Here is a 21,217-nt window from a genome sequence, read left to right as displayed (position 1 = left end):
AGTCATTTTGAAGTAAAAAAACAAAACAAAAGGAATTGGTGGAGAAGCGTGCCATTACTGACCGAGCATGTCAACATTGTGTGGCATATTAGTCATATTTGTGAGTCACAAGATAATTCAAATGAGAACATTATTATAAGATCATCTGACACTGATGTAATGAGCATATTTCTATGTCGTATGAATAACGTTGCTTCAACCATTTGGACTGATCTGGATCCAGTATAAAGAATACTCAGAGGTATGTCCATACTTCTGCCATTGTTGAGTCTGGGTCCAAAACAATATTCTGCCATTCCTGCCAGACATACTTTTTCAGGGTGTAATCACACTCCACCCTTTACACGAAAGGGGAAAACACAACCTTGTAATTGATGAAGAAAAACGAATTGGTTACTCATGTTACCCATCACCAGATACTATATTTCCAGCATTGAAGCATTTGTTTGTGCCCTCGATGGAAAAACCACAGTTGTCAAGCGCAAATGATGCTCGGCTTGTATTGCTTTATCACGCCACTTCACCCAGAATCAAGGAGCGTCCCCTTGAGAGGATTAAGCAAAGTGACCCGGTCTTACTTCCACCTTGCAGGTCAGTTTGTGGCTTCTATTTGGAAAAAAATACCTACAATTGTGCTCTCCAGCCATGTGAAACCCCACATAGAATGGCTGGAAGGTTCATGGAGGTTGTTTCCAGATTTCATGATTCGAAAAAAATGGGATCCTGCACGATATTTATCAACACGTGGATGACGATCTCGTCGCCGTTGATGAAGCAGAAGACATAGCAGCATGCAGCTCTTCATCTGATGATTCAGAATAGGACTCTGGTTAATCGAATACTGTATTGTGTCATTGAACTATCATAAATTTATCTGAACTGATAGTCTATACTATAAAAGGAGCTGTGTGTGCGTCCGTACGTGCGAGTTCCACCCATTGGTTGGACAGTTTTACTGACTCCACCCACAATTTCTATACGACAGCTGCCAAATTAGGAACCCTTTATAATTACCTTTTCTCTCAAGTAACACTTTTACTGTGGAGGTTATGCAGGTTTGCTATTGTTTCCGACTTTTCTCAAATTGTGAGTTGAACAGGTGACTGTTAATGGGTTTCTGTGAAGTCGGTGATAGCATGATAAGGGAGCAGAAAATGTTACATATTCCACTGTTTTGCCCGTTTACTCTCACCCTCCTCCTGCTCATAAAAGCAAAGATGGGACAACTTTGGAAGGGGGAGGAGGAGTTGAGGACTTTTGGTGGCTGGGGGGGGGGGAATTGGGGGGGCTTGATGGGTTGAGTGTGGGGAGGGCATTGGGGATGCCTTGAGGTTTGGGAGGGGAAGGGTGAGGACTTGGGAGAGGGAGTGGGGGCGAGCAAAGATGGGACACAGTTTGGAGGGGGCTTTTTGTTGAAGAGTTGTCAGAATTGCCTTTGCTCTTTTTTAACCATTTCTTTCGCACTGTAAAGGTGCATATGGCTGCTGAGGCAGTTTCATTGGCAAGGAGTATAGTCCTGGATGGGTCGCCACTCTGACGCAGGTTACCCCAAATGGTTATTACCCCTGTACACCGGTACTCATTTTGCCGACCTCAGAAGGATCACAGTCTGAGTCAACCCCACCTGGTTTTAATTCAACAGTTGACAGGAGCTCAAACTCAGGACCCTAAGGTCCCAAGCCAGCCACCTTAATCACTGAGCCAACACCAGGGTGTGTGTGTGTGTGTGTGTGTGTGTGTGTGTGTGTGTGTGTGTGTGTGTGTGTGTGTGTGTGTGTGTGTGTGTGTGTGTGTGTGTAAGTCACTGTGGGGGTGCGGAAGGGGGGGGTGACACAATCACCATGGGTAATGTGCTGGTATTGATTAAATTAGAAATGGACGACGAAAATAAGTACAGTACAGGTAAAAAGCATTTTAAATATCTTCCGTTAACAACTCTAACTACAGTGTATGAAAGCATTTAAGATATTAAAATTACTTATGATATATTTTCACACATTATTGGTATATTTTTAAATGAAAAACAGGATAAGTGGGAAAGATGCCGATTTTGATAGATTTGGTCTTCTTTCTGTGTGTTCCGTTTTCACCCAAATGTGAGGTGGACATGAATTTTGACCCCATGTTGTCTCTCGCTCAGAGGGTTCCCATAAGAAATCACTTTTTGTAAATTCCATTGATAGCCCTATCAGAAAATACCATCAAACCTCATGGCCTCAGATAAAGATGAAAACACCCATTAGCTCTTGCTCTCACGTTTGAATTCTCTATTCATGTTTTCTCTCCATCATTTTTACTCTGCTTTTACTTTTATAGCCCAAAAGGAATCCACGAGATCGTCCGTTACGGAGTTGACTCAGAAACCACAGGAAAAGAAGACAAGGGGAAGGAAAGGTGCACGAGGGAGAAAGCAAGCGAATGATTGCAGGGGGGCACTTGAAGGAGCTCACCGTACCGCGGGTTCTGATGTTGCTGGGTCCGAAAGCATACATAATGCTCCTTCCTCTTGTGGACCCTCTCTGATTATTCCAACCACCTCCAGGTATGTTCATTGATGGGTGATTTTTTTTTTTTTGTTGTAATGCCGAAGGATAATCTCTTTGTTACATACACAATTATGGCAGAATTTAACACCCTTCTACACCCCCCTCACCCCCACCCCTGTGCTCCATACATGTCCCTTCCCTTCCTTCTGCTTCCTTTACGCCTCTTTCCTCTGAACCTTACATCCCTTCTACCCCCAATCCTTCTTTGTCTCTCCGTTGCACTTGTAGTGGTAGTCTTTAGCTGCTGTTTTCAGGCTTTGACAACAGTGTTGCTGGCTATGTTGCTCTTGAAGAGGACAATGAGCAGTTTTTACAGATAACATTACACTTTGTGTCTCCAGCGGTTGTGTAGATGAGGGAGATGAATCGGAGGAAAGTCCAGAGGAGTGGGAGGAAGTGGCAGGTACGTGTATTAATTTAACTGTAACTTTCATTTATTACCGTCGCCAAAGGAGAGGGTATTGCATTTTGGTCCGTTTGTGACTTGGCAATATCTTCGATTTTGTCAAGTATGTTGGTCTGTTCCGTTTGTTGGTTTGTTTGTTTGTTTGTCCGGTTGTCTACAGGCCAAACTGCTGGACCAGTCGTTCTTAAATTGTTACACCTGATAGGCAATCCACCTGAGACGGTCCGCGTCCAAACCCCGTCTTAATCGGACTAAACGTCACGACGTGACGTCACACAACGTGAAAACACATTTTTGAACATAACTCGGTGACCGGAAGTCGTTGACACCAAATTAAACTTGATTCAAATATCTAAATGATTACTAAATGCATCTTATGACAAATTACGCATAGTTTTCGCAAGCGTATGACGTCAAAGTTTTGCCTAGTGACCTCATTTTAAAAAAATATTTACGCTCGTGTGCAGCCGAAACTGCTGAAGCAATCGTTCTCAAATTTTAACACGTGATAGCCAATCTTGCTGAAATAGTCTGGGATCAAATCACGTCATAATCGCACTTAACGTCACGACGCTACGTCAAAAAAGGTGAAAACAAGCTTTTGAACATAACTCAGTAACCGGAAGTCGTAGCGACTTCCTGTTGACGCCAAAACAAACTTCAATGGAATATCCAAATGTTTTAAATTGCATGTTAGTACAAATTATGCACAGTTTTCGCAAGCGTATGACGTCAAAGTTTTTATCTTTTGGCATGATTTAAAAAAAATTCTATTCGTTCTATAGGTCACAATTCTTACCGATTTAGATGAAATTTTAACAGCTGATAGAAATCCACAGTGCAAAAAGATGTGTGACTTTTGGTGATGTTCAAGATCAAGATCTGGATTCTGCATCACTTTATATTATCGCCCATTATAGACCAATGGGGAATTTTGTGAATTACACACGGCTATTTCTCAAACAGTTTTGCACTTATTATATTGAAACTTATACTGTCTATTTATGCATGTAATATTAACATGTGTACAAAGTTTGATCGAAATTGACCCAATGTCAAGGTCAGGGTCACCCAAAACATGAAAAACACACATAGAAAATACATATTTTTGCTTTACAACATATTTCAAACCTGAAAACGGGATCGTAAAGCTGGTTGAAAAGCAATGTTCCTAGATATTTTCAAATATTTTCTACGATCAGAATGAAGGCAACAAGCACCGATGATAAGTTGTTGAATGTCACATGGTGGCTTTAAACGAGTTGTGAAAATTTTCAATCTGCTGCCGTTACCATGACAACGCACGTCTGATAATTGTTATTTGTGACATCGCGTCATTTTTTTAATGTGTGAACAAATAAACACCACACATTCTATGACATTACAGCTTGGACCACCACACGGAAAGGTCAACTAATTCGCCAAGTGTCGTGCTAAGCACGATTTTTCATTATCTTGCCAAAACGAAGTTTTTGCAAGATATGTTAGTCAGCTTGTATGTATTTTTTTTTTGTCTGTAATCATGTATAAAAAATTCTGCAGAGCACAGTTATCATTGGAAATTTTTGTAACTTCGCATATCAGAGGCTCTGGACCGTACTGGCTCCGGCGAACTCCTCTTGGCTGTGGCCTCCACTACGCCCCTTCTCTGGCGGCGGTCCCCACTCAGCCCTCTGGTTCGCCTCTGAGCCCTCCTCCGCATCCCTGCTCCACTCAGCAACTCGCCCTCCTCGCCCCTCAACTTCGACCTGAGCTCCGAGCTCCTTCCTCTCCGTCGATCGGCCCCCGTCTGCCTTTCCCCGTCTGCTTCGAGCTCCGTCCTGTTCTCCGACCCCTCCAGACTGCCTCGAGCTGCGTTGTGCTCGCGCTTATATAGGCCGGGGGAGGAGTGCATATGTAAATTTGTGGATCACAGCGGGTTTGGAGGCGGGGCTACACCACCTGATGCTCAGCCATTGGATGGATGAAAAGTGGGCGTGAATCATTCCTGATCCGATTTCTTCTTCGAAAGGATCCCATTCACAACCCATGGCACGACGTTCGGTAGAAAGGCGAAGGCGGTGGGAGTTTGCTGTGGTGGTTTGGTGTAGTTGTTTGGGGGCGTTTGTGGTGGCGATTTGGTTGTTGGTGGGCGTCGTTTGAGAGTGGGGGTGAGGCGGTTTGCGGGGTGGGGTTGTGGAGGTGAAGGGGCCGAAGGTGGTGGAGGTTTGGTGTAGTTGTTTGGGGGCGTTGTTGGTGGTGGCGATTTGGTTGTTGGGGGATGATTGGTCCAAAATAATGACAGCAAAAGAAAAACGGCTATCTCAAAGGGTCGCAGCCCTGTGAACACGGAAATGCCCTCTAAATAACGGTGGGGAAATCTAACTACACATATACTTATCTTCATAACTGATCTAAGGTCCTTGGTGGTCTGCGAATTTCCACAACCGTAACAATACGTTTATTTATTTACCAAAAACGATTCCCCACCCACACACCACCTCCAATTATTTATTTATTTGCCGAAAACAATTCCACGATCCGCACACCACCTTCAGTTATTTATTTATTTACTGAAAACGATTCCACGATCCACACACCACCTCCAATTATTTATTTATTTACCGAAAACAATTCCACGACTCACACACCACCTTCAATTATTTATTTATTTACCGAAAACAATTCCACGATCCACACACCACCTTCAATTATTTCTTTATTTACCGAAAACGATTCCACGACCCACACTCTGCCTTCAATTATTTATTTATTTACCAAAATCAATTCCACGACCCACACACCACCTTCAATTATTTATTTATTTACCGAAAACAATTCCACGACCCACACACCATCTCCAATTATTTATTATTTAAAGTGGGAGTGGCGTAGGAAAGTGGGTGTGGCTTATGAAAAATATTGTGTGGCTCAGGAGGTGTGGTCAAACAAGAGCATTGAGAGAAGTTTATCGAGGTGTGTGTGTGTGTGTGTGTGTGTGTGTGTGTGTGTGTGTGTGTGTGTGTGTGTGTGTGTGTGTGTGTGTGTGTGTGTGTGTGTGTGTGTGTGTGTGTGTGTGTGTGTGTGTGTGTGTGTGTCTGCAACGCGAGGCTCCACAGCACAAACCAGCAAACCGATTATTTTTCAAATGGTAGTCCTTCAAAAATAGGGTGTCTATTTACCGTCATTTTTTATGAGGAGTGCCAGTTGGCAAAATACGCAATAGGAAAAATCTTGCCAGGCAGAGGAACAATTGTATGTGAACCAATACGTCTTGGCAATGAATCTTCGTCGGTGGATCGGTCAGAATGAAAAGCATCGTATCCAGCTCTTCGATCCTAGCGAATCCCTCGTCGCCTACCGGCTTGTCCATCTGTCTGTCTGTCTTATAATCGTCATTTTATGATCAAGGAGCAACTTATTTAAATCTACGTTTATATTTTGAAAATGAATCAGAACATGAATACGAAGACAAGTTTACCGTTGTACCGTACCTTGGCCCTGAATTTGGCCCGATCGCACATACACAGAGAGGAGCGAGATGATATTGTTACGCTGCCTGCGTGGCAGTCAAACAAAATTGAAAATCATTCCAAAGAGGAAACTTACTGTTTTTAGGATGTTATAAAGGACACAAACAACAGGCACAAATAACTAATGTAATGTGTTAGATAGGGTGATGTAATAGGCAATGGGGAAAAAGGCGGTAAAACCCAGAATTAATTTATATATACGCCTTTAAACCCTTATTCAAATTGAATTATATACATGAACACTGTCAAACACAAATCACCTTCATAATACAGTACTTCCATGAACCATGATATTTCTTGATTAGTGGCATGTGAGAGGTTGCAGTGTCTGGGTGAAGAAGAGGCCGTTGATGTGACTATGTATGATTGCCGATTGATGCTACATTCAATGGTATTCAATAAAGCCTCCATCTCCTAAACTGCGACTCAACGTCTTCTTATTACAGTGTATAAGGGTAGTGTATAAGACTGCTTCAGTAACTGTAAAATAACAGATATATATATATATATATATATATATATATATATATATATATATATATATATATATATATATATATATATATATATATATATATATATATATATATATATTTTGTTCTGGTTTCCGCCGCGTTCGGTGTGCGGATGGCCGCTTCAGCCCAATCGCGGTCGCGTGCCCACCGAAGGCTACAATCCAGTCGTGACTTTCCGGACCAACCCCAAAATCTGTGCTCGTTCCGTATACGAAGCCGAGCGGTTTGATATCGCCAAGTCCCATCGGACCAGATTTACTTGTATCGGCTTTCAAAGCCAGTTGATTCTCCGAACACACCATGGCAGTCAATGTGAGGAAATGACACGACCAGTAGGTTCACGTTCAACAATGGGGGACATTTATTTGAACAAATGATGGTGGAAGGACAGATTTATACTGAATAAAAGAAATGCAACTAATATACAGCACAGGCACTTATGCAATTTTACTACTAACTAGACGGGCGCCACAAACAGGCACACGCAGACAGAAATGGTGACTATTGCCTTTAATATGACTTTCAGCTTGGAGGGACAGGCGAGCTGAAAGCCAGGGTCTATCTTGAACCTGTCCTCGACGACGACCACGATGGCGATCACCAAGATGAGAAGGCTCTAGACCTCCCCGACGACGAAAACGACGATCAACCAGACGACCAGCAAAATGTCATGTACAGAGATGTGATGTACCTCAGCGCGCGTGCAGACCGCGCTCCTTGACGCGCCGATCGCAGTACAGAACGAATGAACGAACTCGACGCGCCGATCGCAGTACAGAACGAACCAACTCTTCCAGGGCACAGACACACAATTGTTCAATGCGCAGAACGCGCCAATCCCCGAACAGAACACCCGCGCGTGCGCAGACTGTACCAAACCAGAACGCCAGGGGAACGACACCGTGCATGGACCGCGCTATTTTTTTTTATCTCCCCCGCTTCAAAGGGGCGGGGGGGGGCCTCCTCGCAACTCCGCCCTCTCCCGTTGCGGGCCCGGATTGACTGAGTCACGGTCACCCGACCCGCTGCACGCCGATTGGTGGAGGGCCACCGCGTGGCTCCTTGTAACTCCGCCCTTTCCACACCGGATGACCTTCTGCTCATGTGCGCCCCGTTATTCCTCGGAGGCGCGCGATTTCTTCCCTTCGTGACTCGGCCGCCGCCGGTGGCGGCCGCTGCATTCCATTCCCCCTCGTGAGCTGCTTTTATGCCCATACAAGGCAAGGAATTCAGCTCGGGGATGCAGTGTGAACACGCCCGCAATCCAGTGAGCGCGCAGGGGACGCTAGCTGTTCTGGCAGCGTGTTCACCACCAACGGGCATCTTGTGGCTGTTGTTGTTTATGGTTTTCCTAATACAAATCGCAGCGCATGAACATTAAATTACCCACTCGACTAGGGTCGGGACCTTAACTGGCAACATGTACTTACCGATATAACTGAGCTAAAGGACCTGAATGTCGAGTGTGACAGCTTTCCAAATCCGTAAATATATATATATATATATATATATATATATATATATATATATATATATATATATATATATATATATATATATATATATATATATATATATATATATATATATATATATATATATTGTTACAGTTGTGGAAATTCGAAGAACACCATAAAGGTTCCTTAGATCAGTTATCCCGGTAAGTGAGTGTTCAGATAGGTTTCCCCACCGTTGTTTCGAGGTAATTCTTCGTGTTCACTGGGCTGTGACCCTTTGAGATAGTGTTTTTCTTTTTCTATCGTTATTTTGAACCGACATATCTCGCCCACCATTACAACACAACCACCACCAACTATGCCACTATGCCAACCATGCTACGATCGCCACAACAACACCACCACCATTTAACCATCTTCGCCACTACGCTAGCTTGCAAACGCCATCCTCCACAGACCACGCTACGACCCTTTCCGCGTTCAAAAGGGGTCCGAGAACGCAGGCGTAAAAGAACGAGGAAAAGAAACCTCCAATGGTGCGTGTGGGTTTCTCCCGCCTTTTTTTCTCCGAGGCTGGTGTGACGAGAAGGGCAAGGCGGTTCGCTCGCGATTGGTGGATACGAGGAGTGAGGCGAGAAACTTCTCGAAAAGGCTCGAAGGAGGGTGTAGCAAAAAACGGGGAGGGGCGAAGGGCGGAGCCCCGAGTTATACAAGGCTGCACGAGACGCGAGGTCTTGTCTTCAGTGGTCTTTGGTGGTTTCGCCGCTGGGTGGTTCATCGCTCTCCTGGCTCTTGGCCCTGTGGTTCATGCGCTCTTGGTCCTGTGGAGCGACCTGTTCGTTGGAGGCGTGGGACGGTAGAAAGTCCGGGCGGCGCACCGGAGACGCGGACTGGAGGCGCAGCTCTGCCGGCTGGGTGGCGCGAACCTGCGCGTCCGTGCGAGGAGCGCCGGAGGGAGTTCGCCGGCCATGTGAGAGGCCCGGGATCAGGCGCGGCCATGCTAGCTGCCGTGGGGACGGGGCGACGCGACTCGCCGACCAGCGAGGGGGGGCAGGTAACCTGCCACGGTCTCGCGGGACCCGTTCGGTCCTCCAGGTCCCGCGTTATAAAGGTCCATGGACCCTGTCTGCCACTCCCGTCTTTGGGGGTAGCCATTCCTTTGCTTTTGAGTGAATGTTGGTGGCGCCATGTCCGACAAGTTAGAACTGAGTAAGTGACTGTAAATAATAATCATATTCGGTTGTATTGCTTTTGCTTCTCGCCTGAATATTGCATGACTGCCTTGGCTGTATATACGTGTGCTTGTAATAAATGTGCTTGGCTCGAATGTATCCCGTTCGTTGCGTCCTCTTTCCCCTATTGGAAATGCCATCTTGCATCATGGAATAATTAGTTGGGTTTTGAAATACCCATTAAATAGAATCGGATCCGGCGAGGTCGGCGACCCGCTCGGTTATCGCTGTAGAACGGAACGGACCGCTTAAGCGGTTCGTGTCCCAAGCCGACCTGCACCGAGGTACGGCCCCTCGGTAGGTTACCCGCACGAATACTTAGGTATATCGATATTCGGCGAGTGACCCTATTTCGCGCGGGTAGAATACGGACTTGCCTGTGGTGACGTTAAAAGCTCACCCGTGACTGGTTTCTGGCGTGGTTCCAGAAAGTCACGACTGAATTGTCCGACGGTGGGCGACGCGGTTGCGATTAGAGGTATGCGGCCGATCACACGCCGGCGGGCGCGAATTCGTAAATATATATATATATATATATATATATATATATATATATATATATATATATATATATATATATATATATATATTTTAACAATCTTTAAAATCATGTTTTAATAAAATTGGAGTATATGAACACTGTGCAGGGTATCATGTTCTATGAACTCCTTAGTTGTTACTGTTGCACTGGACTTTTTACAGGTGTTTGAGATCCATTGATTGGTGTCGGTGTCAGTAAATATCCAACATTATGGACTTGCAGGTTCTGATGTCGGACAAACTCTATCTAACCACAGAGTTGCCAGTGGAAGTGGATGGTGTAATGGAGCCAGAAGACAAAGCTCAACAACCTTTTGCTGATCTTCAGATTGACATCGAGACTCCAGCGCAAGTCCGAGAGCGTAAACGCAAGTAATGTGCTATCATTGTACATGGGCTACAATGTTTGTTTTTTTTTTGAGGAAGAAATATACTTTTACTGAACAGCTTTCGTGAGGGTCAGTTTTATTTTCAGTTTTGTTGCTGCATCACTGTCATATGCCCTGTGTTTCCCTTTTTTCTACCTTTTATGTCACTATTATAATCATCGTACAGTGAGGAATGGAATTCTTGATTTAAACTGCAACTTTTCCACTGGTACAGAGTTCAGGCCTGTCAAACCGGAGGAGACAATAGCCAGGGAGAGACACAGAGGAATCAAGGACATCATGTGGGAGGAACTAATGTCAAGTTTAGCAGTGTTGGTCTGGATTTAGAGATCTGTGAGATTGCAACAGAGGTCTTAGATATTGGAGGTCCAAAACGTTTTCTGGACAGTGGAGGAGGCACTGTTGGCAGGAAGGTGTGTGTGTGTGTGGGGGGGGGGTGGTGGAAGGATGTTGGTATGGTGTGGGGAGGGGGGAGTTGAGAGGAAATAGGGTGTGGGTTGGAGAGGGGTGAGGCACGGGGGAGCAGAGAGGGGGCTGAGCATGGGGGAAGCAGAGAAGAGGAGATGTATGGTGGGAGTAGAAAGGGGGTGAGCCATGGGGATTACATGGAAGGACACGGAATTGAAAGACACAGGGTGGGGCAGGGAAAACAGGACCAAGTGCAGGGGGACCTGGAGCTGTGTTGAGATTCTTATCCAGGTTAGACAGCTCAGAGGTGAGTGTGCATTCCTCTTCACAACACTATCAGCCCACATTTAGTATTGCATGATTAAATAAATTGTTTTTTACTAGTGTTAGAAAACAAAGAGACTTTGGGCTTAATAGAGGGGTGAATTAGTTATTTCCTGATGAATGTAAGTATAAGGGGTTTTGTCGCACCCCAGTCGAGCAAGCTGCCAGAACTGCATATGCAGAGATTTCCTTGTTGCCCGAGCCCCTGTGTCTTCTCCTTTCCCCCTTTTTCCTCTGTACTTGATGTTCTTAATCCTTCCCCATTGTATTTTTTCACCTCCCAACGTGGCTGCAACACCAACATGGTGGAACTGAGTGTGCGACCTCGGACGCGCTGCGAAGCCAACATTCTGTCTTCCTCTTTCATCTGTCCTGTGTTCCTAAAGAAGTTTGCGTGTGCTGAGTTTAGTTTAAGGTTTAGGCGTTCGGTCCGTTTTTGTCCAGTTTAAACACGTTTAACCAATCGGGTTTTTCTTTCCTGCTTCTCTTTCTTGTCGTGTTCCCCATGCTGTTTTATAATTTGTTAACCTGCCCCTTTTTAAAATCTCTGTCACTGCGGTTTTTGAGCCACGGAACCATCCCAGATGGTGATTTTCCAAAATCTTATTGCTCCTGTTTGCACATTACAAACTCTGCATAAAGCATATGCAGCGACTTTTATAAGTGACTGATGCTTGTACGTATATGTGTGCACCTTCAGGCAAAAGCAAAAAGATTTGTTTGAGACATGTGTACGGCGTTCTCTCAATCGTTACACCAAGGAACTACAAATATGCATGCACAAGGTGGGGAAGGAAGATGGGGGGATGAATTGCACAGTTGAGAATTGTTTTTAAAAGATATCGTTTTCTGTGAAGGTCATCAGTTTCAATGTACCTACTGAACAGAAACACTGCTCACTGTTTTAGCTCGGGTTTCAAAATGTAACTCATATCGAATGATTGTCGGAGAGGTGTGGGAGTGGGTGGGGCAGGGGGTTAAGGAGATTTTTATTTCCTTGCGATGTATCAAACTGATCCTTGAATCATGTGTTAATCAAAATGGGTCTTTCCAACTTTGCTGCTCATCATGTACTGCAAGTGAGCTATCATACCGAATGCTCTCCCGATTGGATGACTCCAGCCAATATGTCTGCGCATCACAACTCGGACCTCACTCACTGTGCTTGGCAAAGACGCCTATATGTGACCCTCCAGTACAAAACCAGTTGGAAGTCGCAAAAATTCAATATTGAGTTATTGGGTTTATTTGAAAGCCCATAAAATATGCTTCACAACGGTGTATTATATACATGGTGGTCTGTCACAAACTGACCGAGATATCTTACGATGAAGTTTTACAACACACGTTATTGGGAAAATCGAAATAACCAGAAATTAGCTTCTGGAGTTTGAGAAACAAAGTCCTTAGCAATGTATACTAGCAATAGTTTCTCAAACTCCAGAAGCTAATATCTGGTTATTTCGATTTTCCCAATAACGTGTGTTGTAAAACTTCATCGTAAGATATCTCGGTCAGTTTGTGACAGACCACCATGTATATAATACACCGTTGTGAAGCTTATTTTATGGGCTTTCAAATAAACCCAATAACTCAATATTGAATTTTTGCGACTTCCGACTGGTTTTGTATACTGGAGGTTCACGTATTTCATTAAACAGACCCTCCATTCCCAGACAAAACTAGAGCGAAGTCGATGGTGCGCCATCGCAAATCCCCACACTTCCCACTTAAAGCATAGTTAAAAGATTCCAAATAGTTCCACCAGGAATGACCCAATATCAAAATTTGAGTCAAGAAAATTAATTTCCCATTTTTACCCCATGACCATCAGTCTCCATCCCTTGGAGCATGAACCGGAGGTCAAGTTCAATAAATTGTGACATATTTAATGCGTCCCCCAATGTTGATTGCACGTACTACGTTTCGTTAAAAAATGTGGCCATCATTGCTTTTTTTATTTTTTGGCGTTTTTGCCAAAATTATCCTGCTCTTGCACCTTGCCATGTGGTGGTGATATTAACGTGTGTGGTGAATTTCTGCACAAACGTGGAGGAGGAGATAGCATGACGGATGGACGGTCATTTTTAGGAACAACTTGATTTCAATTGATTGTTATATTTTGAATATGAATCGGAAAATGAACCTGTAGTTTTGCTTTGAGTTATTCGAAGTTATTATTCAATAACTGAAAGCAGTACTTTGGCTCTGAATTTGTCCGGATTGCACATGCGTAGAGGGGAGTGAGATTATATGTATATATATATATATATATATATATATATATATATATATATATATATATATATATATATATATATATTGGAACTTACCATAGTTGGCACTTCTCTGAGTTGGAAACTTCTTCTACTTGGTGGGTTTCGGCCAGTCCCGCCCAAAGCTAATTCAATTTATTATTAACAGTTATCTTATCCCGGACTTAGCACTTCTCGTTTCTAGCACTTGGCACCCAAAAGCCGGTCCCAATTAACCAATCAACTTCTCGGACTTGGCAGTGAAGAAAACTTTCACGGTGATAGGCCCAATTAACAATGTAGGCATGGTTTAATGACAGTTCAACTCAAGTTTGATGTTTGGACTCAAAGAACGATATTAAAAAGGTGCGATGGGTTTGACGAACCAGTCAGCTGGTAACATGCCTCGCAAACAGTTCAAGCAAATGACCCTGGCAGAGAAGGTGGAACTAATCAAGAACAGCAATGGTCGATCACAAGGAAGTCTGGCGGAACAGTACGGCATCGCCCGAGGTATAGCACAGAACATTCTAAAGTGAAAAGCGGAGTTCATGCAAGCCTACGGAGAGAATGAGCCGAGCAAGAAGAAACGGGCCAACATCTGTCGTTTCGAGCCTGTAAATGACTTTATCTGGGAGTGGTTCTGCAGGATGCGAGCTTCGAATGTGCCGATCTCGGGACCAATGATCAAGGAGAAAGCACTCGCCTCTGCTGAATCGCAAGGAATACGCAACTTTATGGCCTCGACGGGCTGGTTGGACAAGTTTAAAACTCGCCACAACATAAATTGTGCCGTTCTGAGTGGTGAAGGGGCCGCTGTCAAGTTAGAGACTGTAGACCAGTGGAAAGAAAGTTTGCACGGAATTATTGAATTGTACGATCCAAAAGACATTTTCAACCTTGACGAAAGTGGACTATTTTACCGAGCTCTGCCGTACAAAACACTGCGCATCCGTAGCACAGACTGCAAGGGCGGAAAACGATCGAAGGAACACCTGACGGAAAACGAACCATCCCCGACAATAACACCGATACAAGCGATTGAAATGACGGACAAGCTCAGAGACTTTTTTCCACGAGAGAATATGCCCGATTATGTGCAGCTTATCACACAAATGAACAATTCTTTGCTAGAAAAATTCGTGACTTCTTCCCGCCATACGGACTTGATGTCTTTTTTTCATTCGCCAGGATCGCTAATAAAATTATTGTTTCATGTAATAATGAAGATACATGGATGTAATTTGCTAATTTTCAATAAGCACTATTGTATATCTTGCTAAGGTTTTGAAATAGAAGTTATTGTACATATCTCTTGTGTGTTAATAAATGTACATAAATTGCATAAATCACTTCACTGTTCCATTGTTTTTTTGTTGGCACTCTTGCGGGGCACTACCAACTTCTCAGACTTGGCAACTTCTCGAAGTTGGCACTTTTGGGCTGGTCCCTCGAGGTGCCAAGTACGGGAAGTTCCACTGTGTATATTGTTGTGGATTCTCGCCACTCCGGCGTACGGACGACCGCCTTTGGCTAATTGCGGCCGCGCGTGCCCACCGAACGTGGCAATCCAGTCGCAGCTTTTCGGATCAATGCCGAAACCCAGCTACGGGTGTTGTTAACCACACCATAAATCAGCCAACTCTTCTGTCCACGCGCAACAGGGTTGATCGCCGAATTGTCGATGTACCTAATTATTCCTGCAGACAGAAATGCCGGGGATTTACACCTCAACGGAGCCTGCACGAAAACGAGCCGCTTTTAGCAGCTCGTTCCGTTTGCGATTGCCGAGCGGTTTTATATCGCCAAGCCCCGTCGGACCTGATTGTCTTATCGGTGTTAAAAACCAGCTATTTATTCCGAACGCAATTATGGCAGTTCAATGGAGGAAGGGACGCAACGAGCAGGTGAATATTCAACAAAGGGGACATTTATTTCCAATTGCACATATGCAAGCAAGGCAATGAATGGGGGTAGGGGACGACACGAGCAAAAAGACCTACAGCCGTTCACTACCTATTATGCACATGCACTTAGTCAGTTCACTACTTAGTAGACAAGGCGCCACAGACTTTCATGCAAAAACCCTGAAAAAGAAAGAGAGGAAAGCACCGGGCTCGTAAGCCTTTATGATTGCTCGGAGCCGGGATGACCGCAGGGGCTCCGGGAGACCGTGCAGGTTACCTCGCCACCTTTGTGGTGACTCGATGGGTCCTTTGGTCGGCAACCCTCGATGTCTCGGCCCGCACTCGACTGGACTCCACCAGCTCCCAACTTAACTCGACTCCAACGATGCCTCCAACGGCGCCTCCAACGACGCCTCCAACTCGCCAAGGAGAGCGACTCTCTCACCAACTCGCCAACCGCCAAATCCCTTCTCGGCGTTCCAACGCGGCCCTTTATCGCCCCGGGGCGTTCACCCCTCCCTTCTCGGCGCGCGGGGGAAAATTCCAGGAGAGTTCGGCTTGGCTCTTTTGGTGTGATAACCGACATTCTATTTCTTACGCCGTTCTGAGGGACCCGCCCCGACCCTCACTTCTGTTTACCCATTCCAGAATATCGGGGCGGGAGTTGTCGAGTTGTTCTCTTTGTTTGTAGAGGAGGGTCGTCCTTCTGGCGAATGTGGCTCATCTGGCGGTGTTTGTGGAGATGGCATGGTGGTTGAGATGTCGTGGTTGGCGCTGTGGTGGGGATGGCATGGTTGCTGAGATGCTGTTGTGGTGGTGTTGTTGAAGAGATGCTGTTTGTTTGAAATAAAAGATAGAACAGAATAACGGCTAACTCAAAGATGCACAGCCCGGCACACGAATAATTCCCTTTAGACATTGGTGGGAAAATCTAATCTGGACACACACTTGTTGACATAACTGATCTTCGGGGAACCTGAATGGTGATCTGTGAATTTCCACAACCGTAACAATAAAATCCAAACGCTATTTATTCACCTTTCTATAATCTATGCGAGAGAGGATTGTAAGCAGCCACTAACAACACACATGGCTGTCATGAACAGCACAAAGGTAAAACTAACGCGTCTTCCGTCGATCTTGGATGTGTGTTACAATTGCCTACAGTATTCACTACAGTAACATGCTGTACAGGTTTGTAGCCGAGGAGCAATAGGCTATACCATATAGCCGAGGTGTGTAGTAGGCTATACCATCGAGGTTTGTGTAAGTACACTCGAAGATGTTTGCACAATGACGACATTGCTTAACGACGCATTTCTCAGAACACATGCCCGTCCTTAAGTGGCGCATGACTATATATATATATATATATATATATATATATATATATATATATATATATATATATATATATATATATATATATATATATATATATATATATATATATATATATATATATATATATATATATGATTTTACTCTGCCTGTCTTGCAATCTCACAAAATTGAAAATCATTCCAAACAGGAAACATTTCAATTGCATTACCGGCATTCCTCACTTAACGACGGAGTTCCGTTCCTATGACTAGGTTGTTAAGCGAATTGGTCGATAAGCGAGGATGTATTTTAAAATGTTTATTCTGTAGTGTACTGTATACTGTAATAAACAGAATAGAGGAAATCAGCTCTAATATACATTACTTATGTTTGCATACTGTAAATATGGATAATCGTTTTTATTTATTCTGAAGAAAGAAAAGGTCTAAAGGAAACTCCAACTTGATAACTTCATCCATGCCTTGTTATTTGCACGATAGTAAACGGGCAGCGTGTGCTTACGAACCTGCTTCAATGCACGTGGGTTCTCTGAGCGATAGAAGAGGAAAAGCTTTAACTTGAACCCATGGATTTCCTCCCAGCATCAACGTGACCCTGTCCTTGAAAGTCTTGAAACCGGGCATTGTTTTAGCTTCTTTGTGTATGTAGGACCTTTCAGGCATTTTCTTCCAAAAAAGTCCGGTTTCATCCACATTGAAGATCTGTTCCGGACGGTAGCCACCTTTCTCGATGATTTCATTAAATTGGTCAACAATTTTTTCCGCTGCTTCTACGTCCGCGCTTGCCGCCTCACCGCTGATTCTCCGATTATGCAGATGCACAATAAAGTACAAATTTATAGACGAAATATGTAGTCTTGGAGATTGCGAACGCTAGTGTAGTGAATACCTACCGACTGGGGGAACGAGACTGAGACTGAGAAAGGGTGATGCGAGATGAGATGCTTGAGACTGAGACACCGCGCTGCCGCTTCCACAACCAAAGTTCTCGTACAGCATTCAATACCGACTTGTCTAAGAGCTGGTCGTAAGTCCGGGCGGTCATTAAACAGGTAGGTCGTTAAGTGAGGAGTGCCTGTATATACTTGAACACTGGACAACACAATTCCGCCTTATTGGCACTTTGAAAAACCTTTAGTTTCGCAGTACTGGGACAAAATACTACGGTATTTTACATCATCTCGACCACTCAAATCTGCTGCTCGCAGACCCCGCCCATGTCCTTTTTTTCTCAAGACTGCATGGGGTAAGGTGTGCTATGAACTCTCTGCCAATAACAGCATTTCTATTTTAGTCGTATTGTTACGGATTTGGAAGCCATTTTTACACAAACAGACAGCAGTCCCCAAGTTTAGCTATCTCGATAAGTATGCGTTTATAGTTAGGGTCCCCTACCTGTGTCTAATGGGAAGCCTGGTGTTGGCGCAGTGGTTCGGGCAGCGGCTTGGGATCCAAAAGGTCCTGAGTTCAAGCCCCGTTGGGCCACTGAATTAATACACACCAGGAGGTTGACTCAGCCTGTCATCCTTCCAAGGTCGGCGAAGTGAGCACCAGTGTACTGGGCCGGTGTGTACCCCGGTTAGAATAGGTGTACCAGATCCCTGTGTCGTAAGAGGCAACCAGGGTTGTGTCAGGAAGGGCATCCGGCGTAAAACCTGTGCCAAATCATTATGCGGATCATAACGGATGATCCGCTGTGGCGACCCCTAACGGGAGCAGCCGAAAGAAGAAGAAGAAGAAGAAGACCTGTGCCTAACGGGAATTACATGTGTGCGCTGCGAAGTTTCTTTATAGTTAGTTTTTTACAACAAATCTCCTTCACTTCACTTCGCACACCGACGTCATTGCCCACGTACGTGGGCAGAGATTTTCATCGCTTCAGCTCCGACTCCACCCCTTGTCCAATCACGCACAGAGGGCGACTTTCCTACAACACCCCGGCCAATGAGGGTTGAGATGGCCACAGAGGGCGACTTTCCCACGACACCCCGGCCAATGAGGGTTGAGATGGCCACAGAGGGTGACTTTCCCACGACACGCCTACCAATGAGGGTTCAGATAGCCACAGAGGGCGACTTTCCCATAACACCCAGCCAATGAGGTTGGAGATTGCCTCAGATGGCGATTTTCTCACCCCGGACAAGAAAGATATAAAGGAACGCCAGGCTGGGGAGCGTTGGTCGTCTTGGGGGTCAGGGGTCTTGGTGCTGGCTGGTTCGTCTGGTCCTGGGTCATCGTCGTCTCTGGTCTTCCCCTTGGTCTTGGTTCGTTGGTGCGTGGCTGGTTGGAGAACGTGGTCCCTGGTGCTTGGGTGGCGATGAAGGTGTGGGTTTGAGTTCCCCCCGAACCAGCTCGTCTCGATCAGACCACACGAGGCGGAAAGGTGCCCGGCCGAATTCTTACCCTCAGCTCGCCTTCCCTCCCGAGCTGAAGGGTCAAATAAAGGCCACGGCCACCATTTATTTTGGGTGTGTGCGTGTGTGTCTGTGGGCCCATTCTCTAAGTAGCAATTGTTTAAGTGCCTTGTACATTGTAAATTGCATTTCTGATAGTCGGTTTAACTCTGCTCTTTTTGTGCTCCCCTGCCCCATTATAAATAAACCTCCAATTGTTCAATGTACCAGCTCGTTGTTGTGCTTTCTATTATTGACCCAGCACAGTTCGTGCTTGAGAACCAGTAAGCCGATTGGGCTATAAGTTGTCGTTTGGACTGACAGACTTTGGTAATTCTGCTCAGTCCACCGGACCGAGGTCGCTAGAGTGACCCGGTTCGACAGAGTCTGTCGAAGGTGTGACTTCCCCGGTAATTTGACGATGTGGGTACTTAGGTATATTGAAATTTGGCTATGAACCCTACCCCACGCCATCAGAGAATTGGCGAGCATGGTCCTTGAGTGACCCGTGACCTTTGGAGTTATCCAATAGTTACGACCTTGCAATTCCGGGTGTTCGGTGGAGACGACCCTACTGCTCCACCTCGCGGTCGCTCCTCGCCACCGAACCCGGCACCACAACAGTATGAGTCGGGTGAGGGAGGAGGCCGTGGGAGATTGATGCAAAACCCGTTTTGCTTGAATTGTCATGTGATTCATCCACAACAAAAGAAAATTACAAATATAATCCTCTGAGATTGTTCCATATCTTACTTTAAGTAAAAATAATCTGACCTGAACATTTTGCTGTGTTTTCCATATTCTCCAGGTGCACCTTCTATGTCTCCTTGGCAATGGTTTCCATAGGAATGACGTTTGTTGTCACGAGGATCTGAAAGCTATGGCGTTATCCATAGTTCCACACACACTGATCCCCAAGGCACCGTGCCGTGTGCAGCTGTCGTGGATACAACGCCTCCTCACATGGTGTGACTGGGAACAGAAATGCACTTTACTGCAGTTTTGCTCCAGAACTCTACCTTATTCTATGAACCTGCCAGTGGTAAAAGCATGCGACGTGTTCTAGTGTGATAATACACCGCATTGTCTCTGCAGCTTTTGCATTTGTGAGTCGTTATGACTTCATAAAACTCGAGTGAGTTGTGTTCAAACCACCGTTGTCGGCCTTTTGTTTCGATCAATAGCTTTCTCTAAACGCATCTTGAGAATTATGATTTTCCTGCTGAAGGTAGTCTCAATGCTTGTGAAAATCATTTTACAATTTGAGAAGTGTGTGTTTGTTTGACTTCCATGCACTCCTGAACCACTGAACGGAATGAGTTGAAATCTGGTGGTTGCACTCAGGGTTTACAGGGCAAGGTTTTCGGAGGTTAAAAAAAAAAATTCATACTCCCAGGGGTTCGTGGTTTCATGGTGGGGGAAGGACCCAATTATCTTTCTGTAAATGTGTATGACACTGCATCTCTCCTGGTGGGAGGAAGTATTACAAGTCTTACTGACATATTCCAATTCTGGGGGAATTATCCCATCTATAAAGGCCCTGCCACACCTTGACGATTTAGCCAGCGTATGCCTGACGTATGAAAAATTTGGCTAAAACGCTGGAATACGTCGTATTACGCCAAGCTGTTAGACAAATTTTCCATGCTTGAAATTTTTTGACGTATGCCAGCGTATGACTCGCACATTCCGCATAACGCTGGCCATAAGTTGTAGGCACGTTACGCCATCGTTGACACACGTTGACACACGTTACTTGTAAGTTACTCATAAGTCGAAACACATCGAGGTAATGTTTAGCATACCCGAAACTTATTTCTAACCTATGAGTCACGTGTTGTAGGCACGTTACGCGATCGTCGACACACGTTACTCATAAGTCGAAACACGTCAAGGTAATGGTTAGCGTCAGTGATCCAGGCTCCCTGTTTTTTTTTCTTCGGTATGACGGTGATGTTGACACTTCGATTTCTAGTGCGGTTATAATATA

The 21,217-nt window shown here is 44.9% G+C and overlaps 1 protein-coding gene and 1 long non-coding RNA gene across 2 annotated transcripts in view; both read left to right on the top strand.

Moving 5' to 3' along the window:
• The window catches only part of XPC (XPC complex subunit, DNA damage recognition and repair factor), a 74,205-nt gene that overhangs the window by 13,497 nt on the left and 39,491 nt on the right, over positions 1–21,217 (top strand). Inside the window, exons 2-6 of the mRNA XM_085863741.1 lie at positions 2,317–2,542; positions 2,888–2,949; positions 10,466–10,580; positions 12,030–12,114; positions 20,036–20,193. Of these exons, the coding sequence (XP_085719867.1) occupies positions 2,317–2,542; positions 2,888–2,949; positions 10,466–10,580; positions 12,030–12,114; positions 20,036–20,193 (646 nt within the window). The remainder of the gene's footprint in view (positions 1–2,316; positions 2,543–2,887; positions 2,950–10,465; positions 10,581–12,029; positions 12,115–20,035; positions 20,194–21,217) is intronic.
• LOC147008721 (uncharacterized) lies at positions 4,487–5,991 on the top strand. Its single transcript, XR_015053333.1, has 2 exons — positions 4,487–5,031; positions 5,158–5,991. It is a non-coding gene; the product is annotated as an uncharacterized LOC147008721 (long non-coding RNA).

The sequence above is a fragment of the Eptatretus burgeri genome, chromosome 18 (genome assembly GCF_056783735.1).
Source record: "Eptatretus burgeri isolate ZD-2024b chromosome 18, Ebu_testis_v1, whole genome shotgun sequence".
Lineage (NCBI taxonomy): Eukaryota > Metazoa > Chordata > Myxini > Myxiniformes > Myxinidae > Eptatretus > Eptatretus burgeri.
The sequence above is the reverse complement of the archived record's forward strand: the minus strand, read 5'-3'. Positions and strand labels throughout refer to the sequence as shown.